Source organism: Anarhichas minor, unplaced genomic scaffold, assembly GCF_050575085.1.
Source record: "Anarhichas minor isolate MPS153535 unplaced genomic scaffold, ASM5057508v1 ptg000136l, whole genome shotgun sequence".
Taxonomy (NCBI): Eukaryota; Metazoa; Chordata; class Actinopteri; order Perciformes; family Anarhichadidae; genus Anarhichas; species Anarhichas minor.
Window position 1 is genome coordinate 14,930,457 of NW_027466582.1, and position 20,566 is coordinate 14,951,022.

The 20,566-nt window shown below is 42.8% G+C and overlaps 1 protein-coding gene across 1 annotated transcript in view; it reads left to right on the plus strand.

Moving 5' to 3' along the window:
- nt5dc1 (5'-nucleotidase domain containing 1) overlaps positions 1-20,252 on the plus strand; it is a 51,901-nt gene extending 31,649 nt beyond the window's left edge. The window contains exons 9-12 of the mRNA XM_076084541.1: positions 5,322-5,443; positions 12,301-12,474; positions 13,645-13,813; positions 17,589-20,252. Of these exons, the coding sequence (XP_075940656.1) occupies positions 5,322-5,443; positions 12,301-12,474; positions 13,645-13,813; positions 17,589-17,701 (578 nt within the window). The 3' untranslated portion in view covers positions 17,702-20,252. The remainder of the gene's footprint in view (positions 1-5,321; positions 5,444-12,300; positions 12,475-13,644; positions 13,814-17,588) is intronic.
- Positions 20,253-20,566: the final 314 nt, after the last annotated feature.

The following is a 20,566-nucleotide window of genomic DNA, read 5'->3' on the forward strand; positions in this document are numbered from 1 at the left end:
TGCATCTTCTTTGCTGAAGCTGTACACAAACAAAGGTTTGAAAATTACATTTCGTGGTTTTAGGGGGAGTTACGTGCCGTGCCGTGCCGCTTCACCCACTCTGAGGTTGCCAAGTTAGGTACGATTGAGCCTGTACAGAGACCAAAACCTGTTATCCTTTACTGTATCTGGAGAACCACATAGTAGCCAAATACGCTACAAAGAAGTACTGGGCAGATGAATCTGTCAAGAGATAGTATTAACACATAATGCCCCCTAAAACCATACACTGTGTTTTTTATATTTCTGTTTGTGTACAGATTTTAAAAAGTGAGGTACGTGTTAATTAGTGAGCTTCAGAGGTGTCTTTATGCCAAGCTAAGCTAACCACATCCTGACTCCAGTTCTGTACTTCTGTACACTCACAGACATGAGATTAATATGGATCTCCCTCTCAAAAAGTAAGAGAATAAGGATATTTCCCCAAATTTCGAACTGTTCCTTTAAGCCAAAACATTTTAAGTTGAAGGTCGGTCGCTGTTTTTAAAGGACTTTAAAACAAACAAAAGTCCATTCACCTCCATTTGTTTTGAGATATCTTCCATCTTGGCCACATGAAATCAAATCTACCTGCACAGCTGGACACCACTTTAGGTAGGTAATGCATTGTTTTTTCATAAGTTGGGTAAACCGACACTTAAATAAAGCAGTGCTTTTTAGACACTCCTACATCCCTTGTGTTACATTAATGCATCGTAGGGAATCAGTCCAGCTGTAATCTCCACAGAGAAGATTTCAAACAGCTGTTAGTTGTGTTTGTGAGATCGATATCCGTTGCCAACATTTCGTTGGCTCGGATCCTCGTCATCAGCGCTCCACATGACTCCTACCTTCCCGGGCTGTCTTCCCTCTCTCATTAGCGCAGTCATCTGATCCTGGATGCTTATGTTGAAGGTGTGTACTGGCAGCCCTTTGGAATGCTACCCTCATCTGGATTGTGTCCCTGCCAGCAATAACACTGGGGATGCATTATGCGTGAAGGCAGGATGATCCACTCAGTGAAATATTCTCTTCTGTTTCTCTCTCTCTCTCTCTCTCTCTCTCTCTCCCTCGCTCTTTCTGAGTTTTGCCACGTTGGCAGAAAAAAAACCCATCAGCATCTGCTCTTCTTCTGGCCTCCACAAATACCGGCTTCTCCTCTTTTTGTTTTGGGAACATCCCTTGTTATTATGCAATCTTAAAATGTTCCTTTTTATTTATTAGCTAATGAAGTCTGTTTAGAAGACTTTGACACAGAAAATTTATTATTTTAAGACTCAACATTTTCCAAGTATTTGTAGCAATGACTCACAGTACATGCCGTTAATCATCAGCTCAAAAGTGATTTATTTCACTTCCACTTAAGCGTGGGCGGTATGCATCTGTGAGGAAGTGTCCTCAAACCAATGGGTCACTGACTATCTGGGGAAAAGTCATAAATGACAAGTTGAAAATGGCACCTTTCCTCATTAGAATGACTTTTAATATCACACATGTGACACGGAAGGGAAGTGGCTTTCGTTGCCAGACCTGGTTTAGACTCCAGAAGCCCACCGTGAATGGTGAAAACAAGGCTTTTCACAATATATTGAACACAGGACTTAGTGTTAACCCTGGTTATTTTACAATGGTCCTTTTGCCATGCCCCGCACCCACAAGATGTCTGTTCCCACACAGCAGTTTACAGTGAGTTTGAGCCGGCTTAAAGTACTACTGCGGCTATCAGCTGTAAGCTAGCTCCAAGAAGTGTTTTTAAACACTATTTTGGGATGGCATCTGGTTGAATTCTTGTTCAAACTAGACAAACTTTCACATCATCCGAAAGCACGAACCCTCAAACCCCCCCCCCCCCCCCCCCACACAACACACAACACACAGTTGTAATTGTGTAATATGTAATATGAACAAACTTGACAGTTAATGCCACAGTATGTCTTAAAAGCTGCTGCTCAGCTCCAGACCACATATCTCTCATTCCTCTTTCTCTTAAAGTCCAGAGTCTTCACAGCTGTTACGTGTGTGTGTGTGTGTGTGTGTGTGTGCACTCCCACATGTGCAGGTGCTCATCCCTGTTCTTTCACTCTCCCCTGTCACAATATTTATAGCATATTTAACCTCATTTTGAACCCGTGGTGGCCCATACTCCCTAGAGCGCCATGGTTTTGTCAGTGAGAGTGAGGATCTGCCTTCAAACCTGCTGCTGTTGCTCTTAAACAGCAGTCGGAGCAGACCCTGAGGAGCAACTATCCCCTTCAAACAAAGATGTTCTATTGATCCCTACGTAACAGCCAAGGAAAGCATACCACATTTAAAAGGCTATTTATTAGTGTAATTAAAGATGTTTCACAGCACTTGCTGCCATTACAAATACATCATAAATGGTTGTGTTTATGTAGGTAACTTTTCATTTTTTTTAATTTAGCCTTCACTTAACCGGGTTTGTCTCGTTGAGATTCCCAAGATATTGACCGTCATCATCTCATTAGTCTGACTCACTGGATTTAGACGCGTTTCCATCAACTGGTGTGGAGCTTATAAACTCAGCAACAGCGTAGTTTAGTCAGAGCTTAAAAAGAAGTAGGGGTTGCTAACCGGAAACAAATCAAGTCAGCTTGGTCGCCTAATGTACGATTAAAAAAAAAAAAAAAGGGGGAAAGGTCTTCAGGAATTTATTTAAATTGATCAAGTTTTATTTGTTCTTTCATATCAGCTCATATTGGCCAGGTTTCATGCTGTCCTGAGACGAAGACAGGCATTCACTGGTTGTGGTTGATTAATAAATGACCATTTATTTTCAAACCCGAGAGTTTACAGCTCTTTTTAGCAGTTGGAGGCCATATAGAGGAGCGGTTGTGTGAATACAGTCTGCACTGTATAACTCTGGATTAGAGCTGCATTAATTAATTTTGAGTGCGATGCCAAGTCTGCTCACTGGAAGGACTGAGCCATTGAACATCGCTAACATTTTTATTTATTTTTTGTAAGGGCAAGTCAGCCTGCAGCGAAAAGCAGCGTCTGTTTGCTCTTGATGAATGATAGTATCAACACACCACTGACATCATAGTACCAACACTAAATCTTCCACCTACTCTTCATGTACACCACCTTTTAGAAAGTATGCAGCGCTCGTGACTTGTTCGGCACTTTGCAACCTGAAGTCATGCAAGAGGTTGACGCCCAGAAACGTCTCCAACACAGCAAAATACAAAAGTACAGGCAGATACAGACACACTCACACACTTCTGGTCGGTCATAAGTGATGATTGAGAAGGATTGATTTTGTATGAGTCTATCCGAATATCTGAAGAGCCAGATATTTTCCTCAAGGGTTGGTTGAGACCAAAAACCGAGCTAAAAGGAGAATGAATATTGGACTTAAATTAGCTAGTTGGACACAAACGTGACCCCAAATAAATGATAATGTTGCTCGATAAATGCTCCAAATAATCAATTGTTTGCCAACCAATTAGCCATATCGACTTGATGATGGTAATGACAGGTGATGTGAGGGTTCACAACTTGTTTTCGCAAAAAAAATCAGTTATTCCAAGTTTGACCATTTTTCAGCAGACATTTTTAGCCACACTAGTGGCAGCTCTCTATGGAGCACCATAGTCAATTTTATCAGTATGGGGGACAATTTTCTAATCGCTTAATATATAATTACATTTAAAACGCTCATTGTGATTCACCAGATGGTAGGTCAAGAGCATTTTGTCTCGCGGAAGGATGTCGCAACGGTGCTACTTCCAGCTTGTAGCCACAGCTTATGTTTGAAACAGCTGCAACCGTCATAGCAATAACGTTGACAACTACACATAGATTGATTGACACACTTGCAGACAAATCAGTGTGGAATTCCGATGCGTGGTGCATTGTTTTTGCATTGGGTTAGGTAATAATGAGTAAGAGTGTATGTAAGTGCTGAAAATAGGAGTATTAATATTATTGTTATTGATGTTAATTTAATTTGGGGCGAAAACCGGGACAATTTAATATTTTACAGATATTTGTCGGGGCTCTGGTCACCAGCCTCAGCTGTACGTTGTGTTTATCGCTTTGATTTGATTTGATTTCTTGGACATATCCAAAAATAAATGAATGTATAGACACGTAGACAAACACATATGCATTATTGTTTACGTTTTCCCAGTAAGCATGCTGATATTAGCATGTAGCATAAAGAACTGCTGTGCCTTAATACAGCCTCACAGAACCGCTAGCATGCCTGTAGCCTTTTGTCACAAATAAGTCCATTTGGAAACAAGTTGCAACATGATAAAGCACAAGTTTTATTATACTATGTCACTGTTGTATAGCGGTACAATACAACAGTGCAGCTATTTAAATGCACAACAGTAACACGAGAAGGAACTGCACTTGTATTCTCAGCTAGACCTTTCTGGACTCTTCACTAAACCACGTTTTTCTTCAAAGCAAGCACAGAACCTGTGGCCATCGAGTGGAAAATCCTCAGTCACTACTCACGAGCTGCGTGAGCTCAGGATGACTGGGCGTTTTGCACGGCTTAACGCGCGGCTCCGACACTTTCAGAGGGTAATTGTGAGGTTTTTGGAAGTGTTTCCCGGCTGACACGTGGTGTGAAGTGGGGAATGGACTGAAGCGGACCAGTCTCCACTGCTCTGCCGAGCTGTGGTGACGGCTGCTGGAACACAGTACGCGTCAACAGCTCGGATATCTTTGTGTGAAGTCTTCTCTTGAGAGTGTCCTTGCTAAAAAATGAGGACCTGCATGGTTTCAGGGGTTGTACAGCTCTTTTGTTGTCAGTGGAAGTTCTGATAAAAATCATATCAATCATCAAACCTTAAATCTGTTGCTTTTTTTCCTTGCTGTAACGTTAGCTAATATCACTGACAGAGATACTGAAATGCAAGATGCTGCTTATTAGTGCAAAGGGTGCATACAATTTATATCACAGCCGCTTTCGGGCAGATTTATTTAAGTAGTTTTCATAGGCCTGAATGGGTTAAATTATCCTGTAATTCACAAGAAAAAGCAAAGTACAGAAAAAAACGATTATTGTCGTGCACCCCTATCCTGTTCATCATCACAACCGCTGAGATTTACCTTGTAGAGAGCACACCGACACTTTACTGGGAGTATTGGGAGCATAATTCACACTCTGCCTCTGCTATTTCGTCTCCTTGTGGGCCTGCTGGTGAGTGCGGCGAGGTTTAGCTGTCGAGGTTTGGCGCTGGCGGACTCGAGGCCGTGCGGTCATGTAGCTGCCGGCTGTTCGGTCAAAAACTGTGGTGTGTCTGACTCCCTGTCCTCTCCCGCAGTGAACGACGTGGAGGAGAGCGAGGGGCTGCCGTCGCTGGACAAACCCGGCTGGTACTCCCAGGGCAACTGGCCGCACCTCCACGAGCTGGTCAAGACCATGACTGGCAAGCCGGAGCCCAAGGTAGGCCAGCCGCCTTGTTCCGTACAATAACAGGAGCGGAGCGGTCCGACCTTTGGTCCAGCAACGTCTCCGGCTCGCTTTGCGGTTGACTCCAACTTTGTTTTTTGGCAGAGGCTGAATAAGATGAGGGCCTCGCGATAAATCAGGCTCAGGCAGATTCACACTAGTGTGAGGGAGAGGAGGAACGTGGCCCTTGGCATGACTGTTGACGGGGCTGCTGTGTGCCAGCACGCTGGGAGCCCACCGATGAAACACGCCACATAGTGCAGCCAACTCCCCTCATACCTCTTATGCACAATGCGGTTCATTCTTAGGGACGGTTTCTACACAGATCAAAGAGCTCTTTTTCTTTACCTCTCAGGTAAGGTAGAGAACATAGCTTAATGAAAGTCCTGTGTAACAGTCCTTATGTTTACATGACAGCAATATGCTGATACAGTACTGAAAACAACCCAGGTAAGCTTGAACTTATACAGGAACTGTGAGAAATGCATGATTATATACACGGATTTTATGCATTGTGGTGTGTTCTTTGCACTACGACAGTATTCCTAACATTAAATTTAAAAAATCGAAAAAATATGTCGCAATATATTAAGTCATAACCCCTGTATCACGATCACGATCGCCACTCCCTAAAAGCAACGCATCAGAGAGGTTTTAAACTAATTAGGAGTTTGATGAAATTCCCTAAAAGTGGGTGCCAGTTTATGCTGGGATGCCTTTGGGATGGGCCAAGGGAGCTGCAAGATTTGTTCAGCTCTACTTTCTGGCTCTGTTCACATATAATAAAAAACTAAATGCGTTTTTTAATTTCACCTTTTGAGACATGCCACAAAAAGAAGGTCAAAGAGATACAAAACCAAAATCGTTCAAATTAAAAAACGCTCACTTAAAATGTGCCACAGCAGCTTTGTGAGATAATAGTTCCCATGTGCTTGTTGCTCATTGGTCGGTTGGTCATTGAAAGATTTCGAAGATAAACCCCACACAAATATCTCCTAAGACTGTGTTGTGCTTATAGACACATTTAATAAACTACTCAGGCGAAGTCAGGGCACACAACACCACAGAGTACAAATACAAGCACAAACAATGCAGTAGTGATTACACTTGGGAAAAAAAATGCTGAATCATCCGAGCCCTTTGGCAGTCTGAATTTGAGCCAGCCGCAAAAGCTCACATTGGACAGTGTACTGAAAGCTCCTTGGCTGATGGCTGTATGCGGGGAGGGGCAGCTCGCTGTCCCAGCACTGGAATGCCTCATCTGTAGGGAAAATCTATCAAATGTTCTGCAGCGGTCCAGAGTGAGCTGAAGAGGAGCACTGTACTGTACGCTTATGTGTGTGAAAAGAAAAAATTCACTATGAAGCGCTGTCAGTTTCCAAAAGTTTAGGAACCACTGATCCAAGCTACTCACTATGAAATGAAAATGAACATGCGTGTCTGTTAGATGACACACATATTAGTGTCATGTGACAGCCCAAAAAAAAAAAATACCCACAAAACTGAAGCATGGTAACCGCTAACTATCAGAAACCAGCAGAAGGTTTAGTTAAAAACGGTGTACTTTGCTTTATGCTGCTATCTGTTGGTTAACTGAAATATTATTATAAAGATCTATTCACTCCATTAATGTAATCGCAATTTACCTGACAGCTTTTAGTCCTTCGGCTCAGACAGTGCGGCAGTGTCAGCATTAGTGTGGCTGCACATGTCATGGGAGAATGCACCGTGCATGCAGAGGGCTGTAATTTTACTGCTATTTGATACTGGCAGATGATCGGTACATGTGATGGATGAGGGTAATTCATCAGTCGCTTAATATACTTGACAGTAATTCCACCTTTTTGTCCCAAATTTCTCTGCTTTTCTCCCTCGAAGTGCAAAATAATGGATACTGCAGAGTAAGAATTGAACGATGGCTCAATTTCTTTGTTCTTATCTTCCCGATAGCACTTTAGGAGCACTTTAACAAGCCATAGTCCGCTTGGATCCGAATCAGAGTGAAATTGAAAATTTGTTTGTTTTGTATTTAGTCTGGTTTGAAATGTAATAAATTTGCTGAGGCGCGTGCAGAAGTAGTGAATGTATCTTTTTTGGCTCGAGAGCTGCCACGTCTTTACGGGGAATGGAGGACTTTTTACATGCTGCTGTTGAAGTGTTTTCACTTTGACTCAGCACTGACCTGCTGTTTTTTTTTTTTATCTCAAATGACTTTATAAAGGACTGTGAAAGCACCCTAAGTCAGAGGATATGGCTAAAATGGGTTTGGGTTTCTCCGATGTCCCGCCAACATTTAGTAGTTCCTGAATATTTATTTTTCTGATAAAATAATGCATCTGATTTTTCCATGTGTCTCACATTCATTTCCCACCACTCTTCATCTAAAAGTCTCATTCAGTACCATGCCAGGGGTTTGATGTGGGTAACATTCCTGGTAATGGTGACATTTGAAAACAGTATGAAGCTTGTGGTAGTATCCCGCTGGACTAAATAATAAAAGTAAAGGAAAGCTGGGACAGATCAGGCGAAGGCAGAGCTGCTTCAGCCCAGCCCAGGTTCAGTCAGCGGTACTCGTCATCGTCCACATCCCGGGCTCCCCCCCCCCCCCCCCCCCCCCGGCCCTCTGCTCAATGCCCCCTCTGTTCCCCGGCCACGTGGAGAAAGCTCCTGTGGAATTCAGTGTCAACCTGCACTTATGGCTGCTTTAAACACTCCTCCGGGGTTGACCTGTGGTGCTCTGTGTTTTCGGTTCTCTCCACTTTCACCTGACAGGACTTATTGCAGGTGGGCTGAAGAGAGCCATTCAATCGTCTCTCGGCACGCCGCTCAAAGCCGGTGGGGTCGTGGTGGAGATTCAGGCCCGATATCATTCCGAGGTGTCTCTGCTGTTTTAGTAGTGACAGGGGAGTTCGGATTCAGGGCTGTCGCAGTTGAGGACCGAATGTGAAAAAGTGGTTGATGCTCTGTTTAACGGGTTGATGATTTTTTCGGATAATTAATTGCAGGATAGTTTGACAGTCAAGATAAATTAGTTATCCTCACATTGTAAAGTGGCACTTGATCTGTCAAGCCAAGAAAATGCCCTATCTCGTGTCTATTGGTCCTACTTGGTATACCAAGTCAAAGGATCTTAAAGTTATGACAAAATGTAAACTTTTTGGCCATTTTCTCAAAACTTGGCAGGTAGATCGGCCTTCTTCTGCCTGGTCTGAAATGTGTAATGATCTCATTCTTTTGGCAGAATCTTTCGCAGCTAAAGAGGAATACGACCTTTACGAATATGAAAATTAGGCTAAATGACAAAATGGGGTTTTGCCCTGCTGTCTCGTGCGCCCCCCCCCCCCCACACACACACACAGTGTGCAGCACAATGGGCTCATTAAGGCCCCTCTGCATGCCTGCAGCTCTGTTTACCTGGGCCTGGCTCTGGCTTTAACTGCTCCTCTGAGTGATGAGCTGATAAGGTACGGGGCCCACAGGCCCACACTGCAGGTCATCTTAAAGCTGCAGTAGGCCGTTTCTGATAGCAGGAGGACGGAAAAATAGACTCCAAAACTCAGTCTGGGCAATGAGCCTTGATGAACTACACCACCACTGAGACGTCGTCTGGAGGCCTTATCTGTGACCTGTTTACTGGATAATAAACCAGATGTTGGTCTGTCCTCACCAGCCACTCGTTTACATCAGCTCGTCTTAAGCGTCTCGTTGGTGTTCAGACCGACATTAGCACTGCGTAACAAAATGCAAGTCCCTAATTTATTCTACAAGACCACCGCGTGGTCATCCGGCAACGCACTAGGTTGGCAAAGCAAATATGTAAAGCGCACATTTCTGGCAGATTAGTGCTGTTTACTTGGTGATTATTATGGGATACAAAGCTAGTTTCCGACCTACGCAGTTGTCATTTTAGCGGCCAGTACCTAAGTTGCATAAGTAATAAATGTCATGCCTCTTAAAATTAGGTGTTTTCCGGCACATGGTTGGCGCATTGCTATCTTGAGGCCAAGGACCACAATCCTGCCCCTTCCCTCCCTTCACAATATGCCACGGCAACATTAATTCAGCACCCTCTGTCAATGGACAGCGGGTGCTGGTAAACGCCCTCCAATTCATTGGCGGCGGTGGTAGTAGTAGCGGTATAGGGCGGCTGCGGGAGGAGCCACAAGATTAGGCCCACTGCATCCTAATGCTTAGGATGGGTTAAATGCAGAGGTCACATTCCATGTATGGACCCGTATGATGTTTAACTTTTACGTTTTTAATTTAGAATATGAAACTCATCAATATCAGACAATTCTAGGGCTGTGCCGAATAGTCAGGAGCCTCATTCATAACGTTAGCATTCAAATTCGAAAACATGTCAATGCTGCGTAGCTTCTTCTTTTTTGCATTTTTTGCATATTCATTGTGTTTAAACCCAGTATTTCTGTGCGGTTGCTGATAAAGATTAGGCTGCACTAATAATACTAGTATTATAGAATTGAATAGAACTGCTTACTGTTTCCCACTTGTGTGATACAAACATTTCCAATAACTCCAGAGTAAAGTCCAAAAGTCAAAATTTGCTGGAAAATGAGGATAATTTAAAAAATGCAAGTGCAGCCACACCTTGTTTTTAGAACATTGCTTGCAGATGAATCCGTTCTCAGATATTTAACTGTGCTACCATAACCTGGCCTGCCTCTAATATAAACCTGCTTCAAATAAAAGCCTGTCATCTTCTGCAGTTCAGGTAAATAAAGTCCCCGGTGTTTATCTGAGGAATATTGGAGTTGATTTGAATCCATTCAGTAAATGTCAACACCTTAGGAGCATGGGACTTTTGGGCTGCTCAGGGAAGTTTGAGAACAACAAAACTAAGGCCGTAGTTACAACTTTCCTCATCCGATCACGCCAGGATGCATTAACTGTCAAGTCCGTGAGCTCCATGATCATTGGGATCCGATCAGCCGGACCACATGCTGAGGTGGCCTGGCTCGCATGGAGTTCCGATCTCAGTGATGTGTGGACATCATGTGGTCACAATCAGGACAATTTATCAAACGTAGGTCTCCATCATCTTCCCCTCATAGAGAGAAAAGGCTAAGAGAGGAAGACAACCGGAGCCGGAGCACAGCTGGGACCAACTTTCTGATTCCTGTTGAGTTACTGCTGAGGAAAACCCAACATTTCCTGATTTTGCTGCTTAAATCAAAAACTTTAAGTAAATTATTTTGAAGATTGTACAGAAAAATGTGTTTATCACTGAATTAGCGGAGCTTTGTTAGCAGCTAAAACAGAGTCGTTCCTTTGACCACGGAATATATCCGATCACTATCCCATCAGGCAGGTTACATTGAAATGTAAACACACATGCTGAGTTCAGACCTGGCGCATCCGATCAGGGGTAAGGATTAAAGACAACATCTCAAGGCTGCATATACAACCAACGAACAGAGTCATCTTGTGCAGAAGTGTTTGCAAGAGAAGCGTCTGACCGTCCTGCAGTCTCACTCACTCCGTGGTGCATTTCCCTCATGCGGAGCTCAGACCGGTTCAGGCAAATGTAACTGTACCCATACACAATGAATCTCTTCTGTAACGCGTTGCCTCCGTGCTGGAACCCTTGGCCTCTGTAAATATTTATCGTAGTGATCCCATGACTCTGGCAGCAGCACTGCTGAGCAGCGAGACATCCAGGGATTTTTTTTTGGGGGGGGGGGGGGGGATACGAAGACCAGCTGTGGGCCAGTTCTGGGATAGTCTGATGGAAATGTGATTCCTGCGGCCCCACCCACCCCTTCCCCACGGGCCCCCGGCCCGCAGCAGACCCGATTAGCCCGTCTGTTTGTTTGCATGTGGAAGGGCCGGCCTCAGACGCAGCACAGCTCCGTGAGGGGGAGGGACGGGACGCAGCTACTGGAATGCCTTACGTGCATCCTCTCTACAGGCATGTGTGTACTCCCTATTTGTGATGGCTGGTAAAGGGTTTGCATGCTGCAGCTAGTTCTTCTGCGTTATCAAGTTCCTCCCAGAGATTTCAGGTGATGATGAAGAACATGATTTTCATTTGGATGTAATCCCACACCGCTAGGTTTTTCATGCATTAGGGAGCCTCAATGCAAGGTTCAGGTCTTCACATTTATATTGGCTTTGTTTGGGGGGAGAAAGATGGAACTATTACAACTTTTAGCCTCGAGCTACAACCGGAATATAACATTCAGGCATAAAGGCCTCATTTTAGAATGGGGTGTACTTTTGAACATGCAATATTTAATATATTTGAACTGAAATTAATATTTGGTTGGTTTCCTAGCCCACAACTCAGGAAAAAAAAATCAATATATCACTGTGGTTGCATCACTATGAGCAGCAACTCTCAGTTTACACATAGTCATTTGATCCATTGTTAATGCAAATATATTGATTGGTGCAGTTTTAAGGAGGTACAATTTGAGAAAACCACAGAATGATACTTTAATATAACTTACTATTTACTACTAATTCACGAGTGAATTAGTAGTAAATAGAAACAAATGGTTGTTGAAATGAGATTTTAAGCTTTGAGCGTTGTGTGTGTGCGCCTGCTCTTCAGTTTCCTAATTTGTCTCAGTAAAGCCTGCAGCTTGAGTACAGCTTGCTTTTCTTTCCAGATGCGCAAGACAAAAGGGATGTGATGGTCAAAGAGGTTGTGATGTGTTTTGCAGGCTCTTCGTGTCTGGTCTAGTTCATCCTGTGGGGGGGGAGGGGGGGATAAGACATATGCCATCTGACTTTGACTCCTGCTAGAAGAAGACTTCTTTACCTCAGCACTTAAAGCTGTTCTAAGTAAACAAGCTGTCCTCTTCGTCTTTTTTTTTTTTACCCTGCAGGTCGTGTATTTTGGAGATAGCATGAGGTCGGACATGTTCCCTGCCAGCAGCTTTGGGAAGTGGGAGACGGTGATGATCGTGGAGGAAATGGAGGGGGAGGGCGTCCCGAAGAGTGACGCGGCAATGTCCAACGAGGCCCAAGTGGAGCCGCTGGAGAAAAAGGGAAAGTTTGAGGTGAGTTCACCGAAGCAGCTGTTTCCGTTTAGCAGTAGGTCTGCAGCTCGCTCCTCCTCTCTGCTGGAGGCCCCAGGCTACATTAGCCGCTAACGCACCCCAGACGCCAGTTGAACTGTCCGTGCTCAAGTTGCATTGTGGGGTAACGTAGGTGCCACGCTTTGACCGGGAAGAGGAACGTGTGAAATAATAAAATAAAAAGAAGATAACTGTGTCTCTAGCACATAGACTTTTAACCTTTTTTTTTTAATGAAGATATAACATCAGTCAGCGCTGCCGTCCGTCTCACAGAGCAGATAAGGACTTTAACCAGCAGGATGTTGTGAAGAAGTGAGGAGTCAGCGCATCTTCAGTAGCAGACTTTCTTTTTTTTGCTAAAATACAGAAAGCTGCCGACTAACTGAAATGTACCAAAACGGAGTGAACAACGATACCGGCACCAGATGAAATCTTGATGGTTGATGAGATATAAATGAAACAGATTTCCTCTTCCTGTCTTCGCCTCCTCATTCATCAGCACGATCTCTGATGGAGCGCGGCGATACCACTGGTGCTCCAATTCCTGTTATTTATTGCATGCACTTACTGTAATGCTGCAGTGGAGCACTTGAAGGAGGCGGGGGCGGTCACATAAAGCAGTGTATTTTGTGACGAGCTTGATCCCCCTCATCTGGGTTGGATTACATGTAGGTCAGAGGTTTCTGCTTCAGCATGCTGAGAGAAATTCCCCATCCTCAGAAATGTCTTTGTTCTGCTTTCTGGTTCCTCCTCAAATGTCACATTCAGAAATATATATATATATATATTTGTTACGCAACAGTTCCTGATGACATTCGCTGACACGGATGTATCATTTTGGTTTGCGTGGTTTACGTCTTATCACATCCTATCTTTAAACACCACATCAACTCTTTTTCTGTGTGTAAGACAGATTGATGTTGTATGAGTGATAGTGAGTAAGAGAGCGGGGGGGGGGGGGGGGGGATTTCTCAGAAATAATGATGCATGCAGTAGTCAGAATAACCCTCGAAGCTGCTGGGGTTAAAGTAGGTTTTGAAGTCTTAACGGTGGAATTCTCACCTCCTTTTTATCATGTCCGCACATGTCTGCAAATGTATCTCGGCACGGTTTACATAGTTTAGTCTGTGTGTGTGTGGACTGTCTCGACAGGAGCAGGGCATGAAGTCGCCCTCCGATGTGTCCAAGCAGTGGGGCTCCTACTTCGTCGACGTACATAGAAGCGGAGGAGGGGACGAGGAGAGCCAGAAACTGACCTGGTGCTGCCACAGCATTCACAAATACAGCACCATGGCCATCCCTAGTGTCGAGCACATAGCAGGTATGTGGCAGCAGGAGACACAGAAAACAAACGCCGGAGGAAATTACAGACAGTGTTGCAGATCTGAAGTGGTTTGATGGAGATGTGAAAAGCAAATAAAAATAAGCTCCAAATAATAACAGTTATAATTCGTTCTCGCATTCCTCTAAACACATGTTAGAAAGATCTTTAGAATAAAAAAATAGAAAAAAAGACTAGAGTACACAATTAAAACAGGCCAGTGTAATGTTAAATAATTACAAAAAAATATGCAGTTGTGTGAAAAAGTGTTTGCCCCCTTCCTGATTTCTTATTTTTTTGCATGTTTGTCACACTTAAATGTTTCAGATCATCAAACAAATTTAAATATTAGACAAAGATAACACAAGTAAACACAAAATGCAGTTTTTAAATTAAGGTTTTTATTATTAAGGGGAAAAAAAAATCCAAACCTACATGGCCCTGTGTGAAAAAGTGATTGCCCCCCCCCCCCCTGTTAAAACATAAATTAACTGTGGTTTATCACATCTTTGGAAGATTCCAAGTTCAATTTCTCTAGCCACACCCAGGCCTGATTACTGCCACACCTGTTCTCAATCAAGAAATCACTTAAATAGGACCTGCCTGACAAAGTGAGGTAGACCAAAAGATCCTCAAAAGCTAGACATCATGCTGCGATCCAAAGAAATTCAGGAACAAATGAGAAACAAAGTAATTGAGATCTATCAGTCTGGAAAAGGTTACAAAGCCATTTCTAAAGCTTTGGGACTCCAGCGAACCACAGTGAGAGCCATTATCCACAAATGGCGAAAACATGGAACAGTGGTGAACCTTCCCAGGAGTGGCCGGCCGACCAAAATTATCCCAAGAGCGCAGCGACGACTCATCCAAGAGGTCACAAAAGACCCCAGAACAACATCCAAAGAACTGCAGGCCTCACTTGCCTCAATTAAGGTCAGTGTTCATGACTCCACCATAAGAAAGAGACTGGGCAAAAATGGCCTGCATGGCCAAGAGTTCCAAGACGAAAACCACTGCTGAGCAAAAAGAACATAAAGGCTCGTCTCAGTTTTGCCAGAAAACATCTTGATGATCCCCAAGACTTTTGGGAAAATACTCTGTGGACTGACGAGACAAAAGTTGAACTTTTTGGAAGGTGTATGTCCCATTACATCTGGCGTAAAAGTAACACGGCATTTCAGAAAAGGAACATCATACCAACAGTAAAATATGGTGGTGGTAGTGTGATGGTCTGGGGCTGTTTTGCTGCTTCAGGACCTGGAAGACTTGCTGTGGTAAATGGAACCATGAATTCTGCTGTCTACCAAAAAATCCTGAAGGAGAATGTCCGGCCATCTGTTCGTGACCTCAAGCTGAAGCGCACTTGGGTTCTGCAGCAGGACAATGACCCAAAACACACCAGCAAGTCCACCTCTGAATGGCTTAAGAAAAACAAAATGAAGACTTTGGAGTGGCCTAGTCAAAGTCCCGACCTGAATCCGATTGAGATGCTGTGGCATGACCTTAAAAAGGCGGTTCATGCTCGAAAACCCTCCAATGTGGCTGAATTACAACAATTCTGCAAAGATGAGTGGGCCAAAATTCCTCTACAGCGCTGTAAAAGACTCATTGCCAGTTATCACAAACGCTTGATTGCAGTTGTTGCTGCTAAGGGTGGCCCAACCAGTTATTAGGTTATTTCACTTTTTCACACAGGGCCATGTAGGTTTGGATTTTTTTGCCCCCTTAATAATAAAAACCTTCATTTAAAAACTGCATTTTGTGTTTACTTGTGTTATCTTTGTCTAATATTTAAATTTGTTTGATGATCTGAAACATTTAAGTGTGACAAACATGCAAAAAAATAAGAAATCAGGAAGGGGGCAAACACTTTTTCACACAACTGTAAATTAAAATATAAGACGGTAGAATCAACTTAAATCAAGGTAAACTATATAATAGAAGTGGACACTGACTTAGCTAAGTATATCTTCTCAGATCGTCGTTCCTGAGTTTCAGGGCCCTGAGAGAAAAGGTTCGGCCTCCTGGTCCTTAGCTTGACTCCTGGGTGGCAAAGAGGCCACTGCTTGAGGATCTACAAATTGTGTGAAGGCTCAGATGGACTCAACAGTTCAGCAGTGTAGCCGTGTCCGCTCATGAAATGCCTCGAAAGTGAAGAAAAGTTGCGATCTAATGTTTTAATGTTGCCAAATAACAACCCTGGAGGAGGTGGTACCTGTTCAGAAACGGCCCAGGGTCAATAATCAGATTATCTGTCTGAGTTTAAATTAAGAAAATAATTTGCCAGATCATAAAAACATAAAGGTGTCTTATTATTATAAAATGCGGCAAATCGGGAATAAAGATGTTGCTCTCACATAATCCTGTGATCTTTAATCACATTCAGTGAATAAAGGAGGATTTACTGCACACTGATGTTCCTCAGCCCCTAAACATCTGGACAGAAATCAAAACTCATGTTTTATTTTCTTCAACCAAGCAATGTGAATTTGTTTGTCAGTGTATTCCTGTAAATGGACCCATATGGGGCACAGAAACATGACTGAGAACTAAACTTGTGGTGTAGAAATCAGGGGGGAAAAACAATCTGCTGTTAGACAGCAGTTAAAAATCTCTATTCCCACATCAAACATTCTCCCCATCATTTCAACACAGACACACTCACAAGAATCAAAACGAGCGCTTAACAGACGCAGATGTGGAGCCAAAGTTAGAATTAACCACCTCATCTGCAGAGCAATTCTGGGAAACCGGTCTCCCATTTAACGATGACCTTTGGGCTGTTTTTCACACTGGGGTCATTTGTTTGAGTCTGAACTTGGAAAATAAAATAAAAAAACAACCCTGTTGGTCTGCTGTGGTTCACCTTTTTGTGCTGTTGTTGCAATCGGCTTGCAAAGTGCAGGTGTTTACAACGGTTGCCAGGAAACCCTCATTTTGATATCTTGAATTTCTTTGGTGACAGTGACAAGAAGCCTGATCTTCTTCTGAATAGTGACACTCAGTAAAGGGCCGACAAGCCTGCCAATATGAAAATGATGGTAGGATTTAAAAAAAAAAGGTCAACAGAAATGTAACATATGCACAATTGTTTGTTAAGTACTATCAAGTCAATATGCCAATATCAGGTACTCTTAAACCCAAACCACAATCTTTTCCCGAACCTAACCAAGAGCTTTTTTGCCTTAACTAAGCAAGTATTTCAAACATACTTATTTGAACTCAGACCACAATCTTTTGTAAGATATGATGTAAACAGTGGTACAAGGATAAGTTGACTAGTTTGGACATAAGAAAAGCGAAAGAAGTAGATGTGTAGATACAAATGTGAGGTTTTCTAAAGGGATACATGGTGCTCTGAAACTCTACCGCTTTTGTCCACAGGTACCGCCAAAATCAACACAAAATAAAAGTTCGTTGTAGTAACTTACCGACATATTTTTAATTTTTAATCTCGGAGTGACCAGACTGCTTTATTTACATGTTCAAATTAGAAATATTACCCCCACAGATTGTTTTTACTCTGACTTTATCATCTCCCGAGTTTGCAGGCCTGGTATTTATGATGGTTTTAATGCCAGAGTTGTCTCTTTTCGGAGAGAACACATCAAACACGAATGAGTCCAACATTCTCTGGCCTGGGTGATTACTACCTGCTGTTTAGGACAAAGTGTGCTTTTCCATCGTTTGCTGATGCTTCTCAGCAGCAGATGTGCATTAAACGTTCAGGCGGTCTGCATTTTGACTTTCCCTTATTTGATTTGACTCTTTCTAGATCTCCCTCTGGATTACAAGTTCCCCAGGTTTTCTCCCGACAAGCCCTGCACCACCGGCTACTACCCCAGGCCCCCGGATTCTTTGCTGAAGAGGTGTGAGAGTCTGTCATAAAAAAGGAGAAAAAAGAAAGAGAAAAAAAAAGGGAAAAAGTCAAAAAAGAAAAGAAAAAGTCCCCCCTTTACCCCTTTGCCTCAGGAGAGGAATGTGCCTCCATTTTTTGCCTGTAGTTTCCCACCTGACCCCGCCGCCATCTGTGGAGCACAGGAAGCATACACTCCTCACCCATTCAGAGAAACCATGTGAATGTAAGCCACAGTATCTCTCTGTAATAACGCCTACATTTCAACGTTGTTTCGTGGTTTAGTGTACCGTACACGTGGAAATATGACAAAGTAACTGTGTGCGTGTATGTGTGTGTGTGTCTGCATACAGTAATAACAGGAAATGTAGTGCTTTTTTAATTGTTTCATGCGTGAGGCCCTTATTATTTTCTATGATAGATTGTTTTAAAAATCTGAATTCTTTGAATTTTTCCAAAATAAAGTGAACATTTTACTGTCTGTTTATCCCTGAAGGGATTACCTCAAGAGCGTTCTCTACTGTAAGCAGGACCCAGATGGTCACAGTGTGTTTGTCCCTGAAAATCCTTTGGAGTCATTGTGTCAGTAGTTATTGTGAGGTCTTCCTTTTTCTTTTTCTTTTTTTACATTGTTTTACTGTAATGCATTTTAGTAACCTTAACATTAGGTTTAAGGTGTACTGTTTCCCCTGTGTCAGTTTCGTAGAAGGTGTTAATCTTAATCAGGTCATTGTTGCCAAAGAACTGGCACAATGCTGTCCTTTGTGTTGGCTGTCTCAAAAAACACAACTTTGGGAAACACTTACTAATAATTACAATAATAGTGGATGATGAAGACTATGCTAGATGTTCTCTGTATTATTCTTTGGTGCAACGGTGACATGTGGTCTTTGAGTGATTGTGTAAAAAACGTGGACTACTTTGTGCTTCATTCATCTGCAGTACCAGACTGAGATATGCTTTACCGACTTCTGAATGGTTATTTTGTCGGTGTGCGTAGACAAGTTGTGCCATAATATTTAAGAAACACTCTGTGGAAGTTTGCTCGTTTCTCTCTCGTGTCACCCAAGATTGATTTTATTTTTTATCTCTGTGCATCCGGGAAGTGTTTAGCCTAGCTTAGCATTAAGACTGGACCGCTTTTAGCCTCAGTCCAATGTGGGAAAATACAACGTGCAACAACTCCAAAACTCGTTGTGTGCGGTCGCATCATTGGGTCTATTCTGATCAAGTATGAACGTACGCCGGTCACGTCTGGTCTCTTATTGTGAAAATTAATTCCTACACATCAAGTTTGGGCAGGTTTGCTATGGTTCTGTTCTGTATTGGGCCCCAAAATGATCCATTACGATTCTGGTTTAAACCTGGCAACAGGACATTTGAGGTGCTACATGCTAGCGCTGTCACTTTTTCTAAAAGTCAAAATTTGAACGAATGATGACGAACAAGTAATTATTTTTGAATAATCTGAACAAATCAGCAAACTGCTTTAACTTGTTGTCATCTGTTTAGCACACAGCTAGTTTACTCAATTCTGCGTTAGCAAAGGAAACAGCAATAGCCTAGTTTGCTAACGGGGCAGGCAATAGAACAGAGTGACCATGCATTCTACCAACACCCGCCACTCGAGTGAAAGTTAGGTCTGTTGCGCTTCAGCGCTGTGAATTCTCTTTTATTCCTTCTCTTTTTTTAATAAAAAGCCTCAGCCCTACTGCCTACGATCACTGCACCTAGCTGTTGTTGGTCTCAAATGAGCTCATTTTAAATTAATAAAAAAAGGCGTCAAAGACGACGCTTGGGCAGTGGCCCTTTGTGTCTTGACACCGGCGCACAAGGCACCCTTTTTTTGACGCCAAGCCACTGAGTCACATCACACCCGTAGCTTAGGTTACATAAGAAGTGAAGTTATTTTAAGCCAAACCATGATGGTTTTTCTAACCTTAACCAAGTAGTTTTGTTGCCTAAACCTAACTGCCACCGGGTCACGATATTAACCACGCGCTAACCACCTGCATCAAGATACTACGCAAAAAGGCCTACCCAAGTGGCAAAATATGACGAGTAGGGATGAGACCACATTGCAGCTACATAAACAAGACACGGTGTCTATGTAACTAGTTTGGTGTTTTTTTAGAAGTACTTTTGATGGAGCCTGACTAGCTTCTTGGCTTGTTTTTTAGCCTTTGTGCTAAGCTGGGCTAAACATCCCGGACCAATCTCTATGTTAACCACATGGAGACGATACTGGTTTCAATCTTCTCGTCTCATCAAACAAGAGGATTTCAAAAATGTCCTTTTAGATGGCCATCATCTCACGGAGGCGGAGAGAATATTTTGACAATAAGCAGCATATAGCTGTCATGTCGGTCATCCAAAGTGAATTCTTACTTGTGCCGTGTGTGTTTTATGCATACAGCTGTGGTGATTGTACTCTTCTTTTCTCATCTGACTTTGAAAATTTGACGTGCACATTTGCCTTATGTTGGATTCATTTGTGGTCTTAAGTTCTTGAAAACACAGGGAAAGTTCAGTTCTGTGTTGAAGTGTACTGTCAAAGAAATAAAATGTTCTACAATTTTCTTACACAGGGTTTTCTCTTTTCGAGTTTGGTTTGCGACCAAAGACCTTGTTCTGTACGTGCATACAGTTGCACAGGTTTAAATGGGAACAGAACACATAGAGCCAAGTTTGAGACATGACCCAATTAACAACAACAGCTAATTTGTTTAAATGGGATGCAAAGTAACAATGTATTTTTTATTTTATTTTTTTTCAAGCAGCTCTGCAAAATAGGACATTGAACTCCTCTGCAGTACTTCTTCAAGGAAAAGCAACATGTCTCCCTTCTGTCCCCTACCAGAGTTCAGCTGTAGTTACCAGCTGTTGTGATAACATAG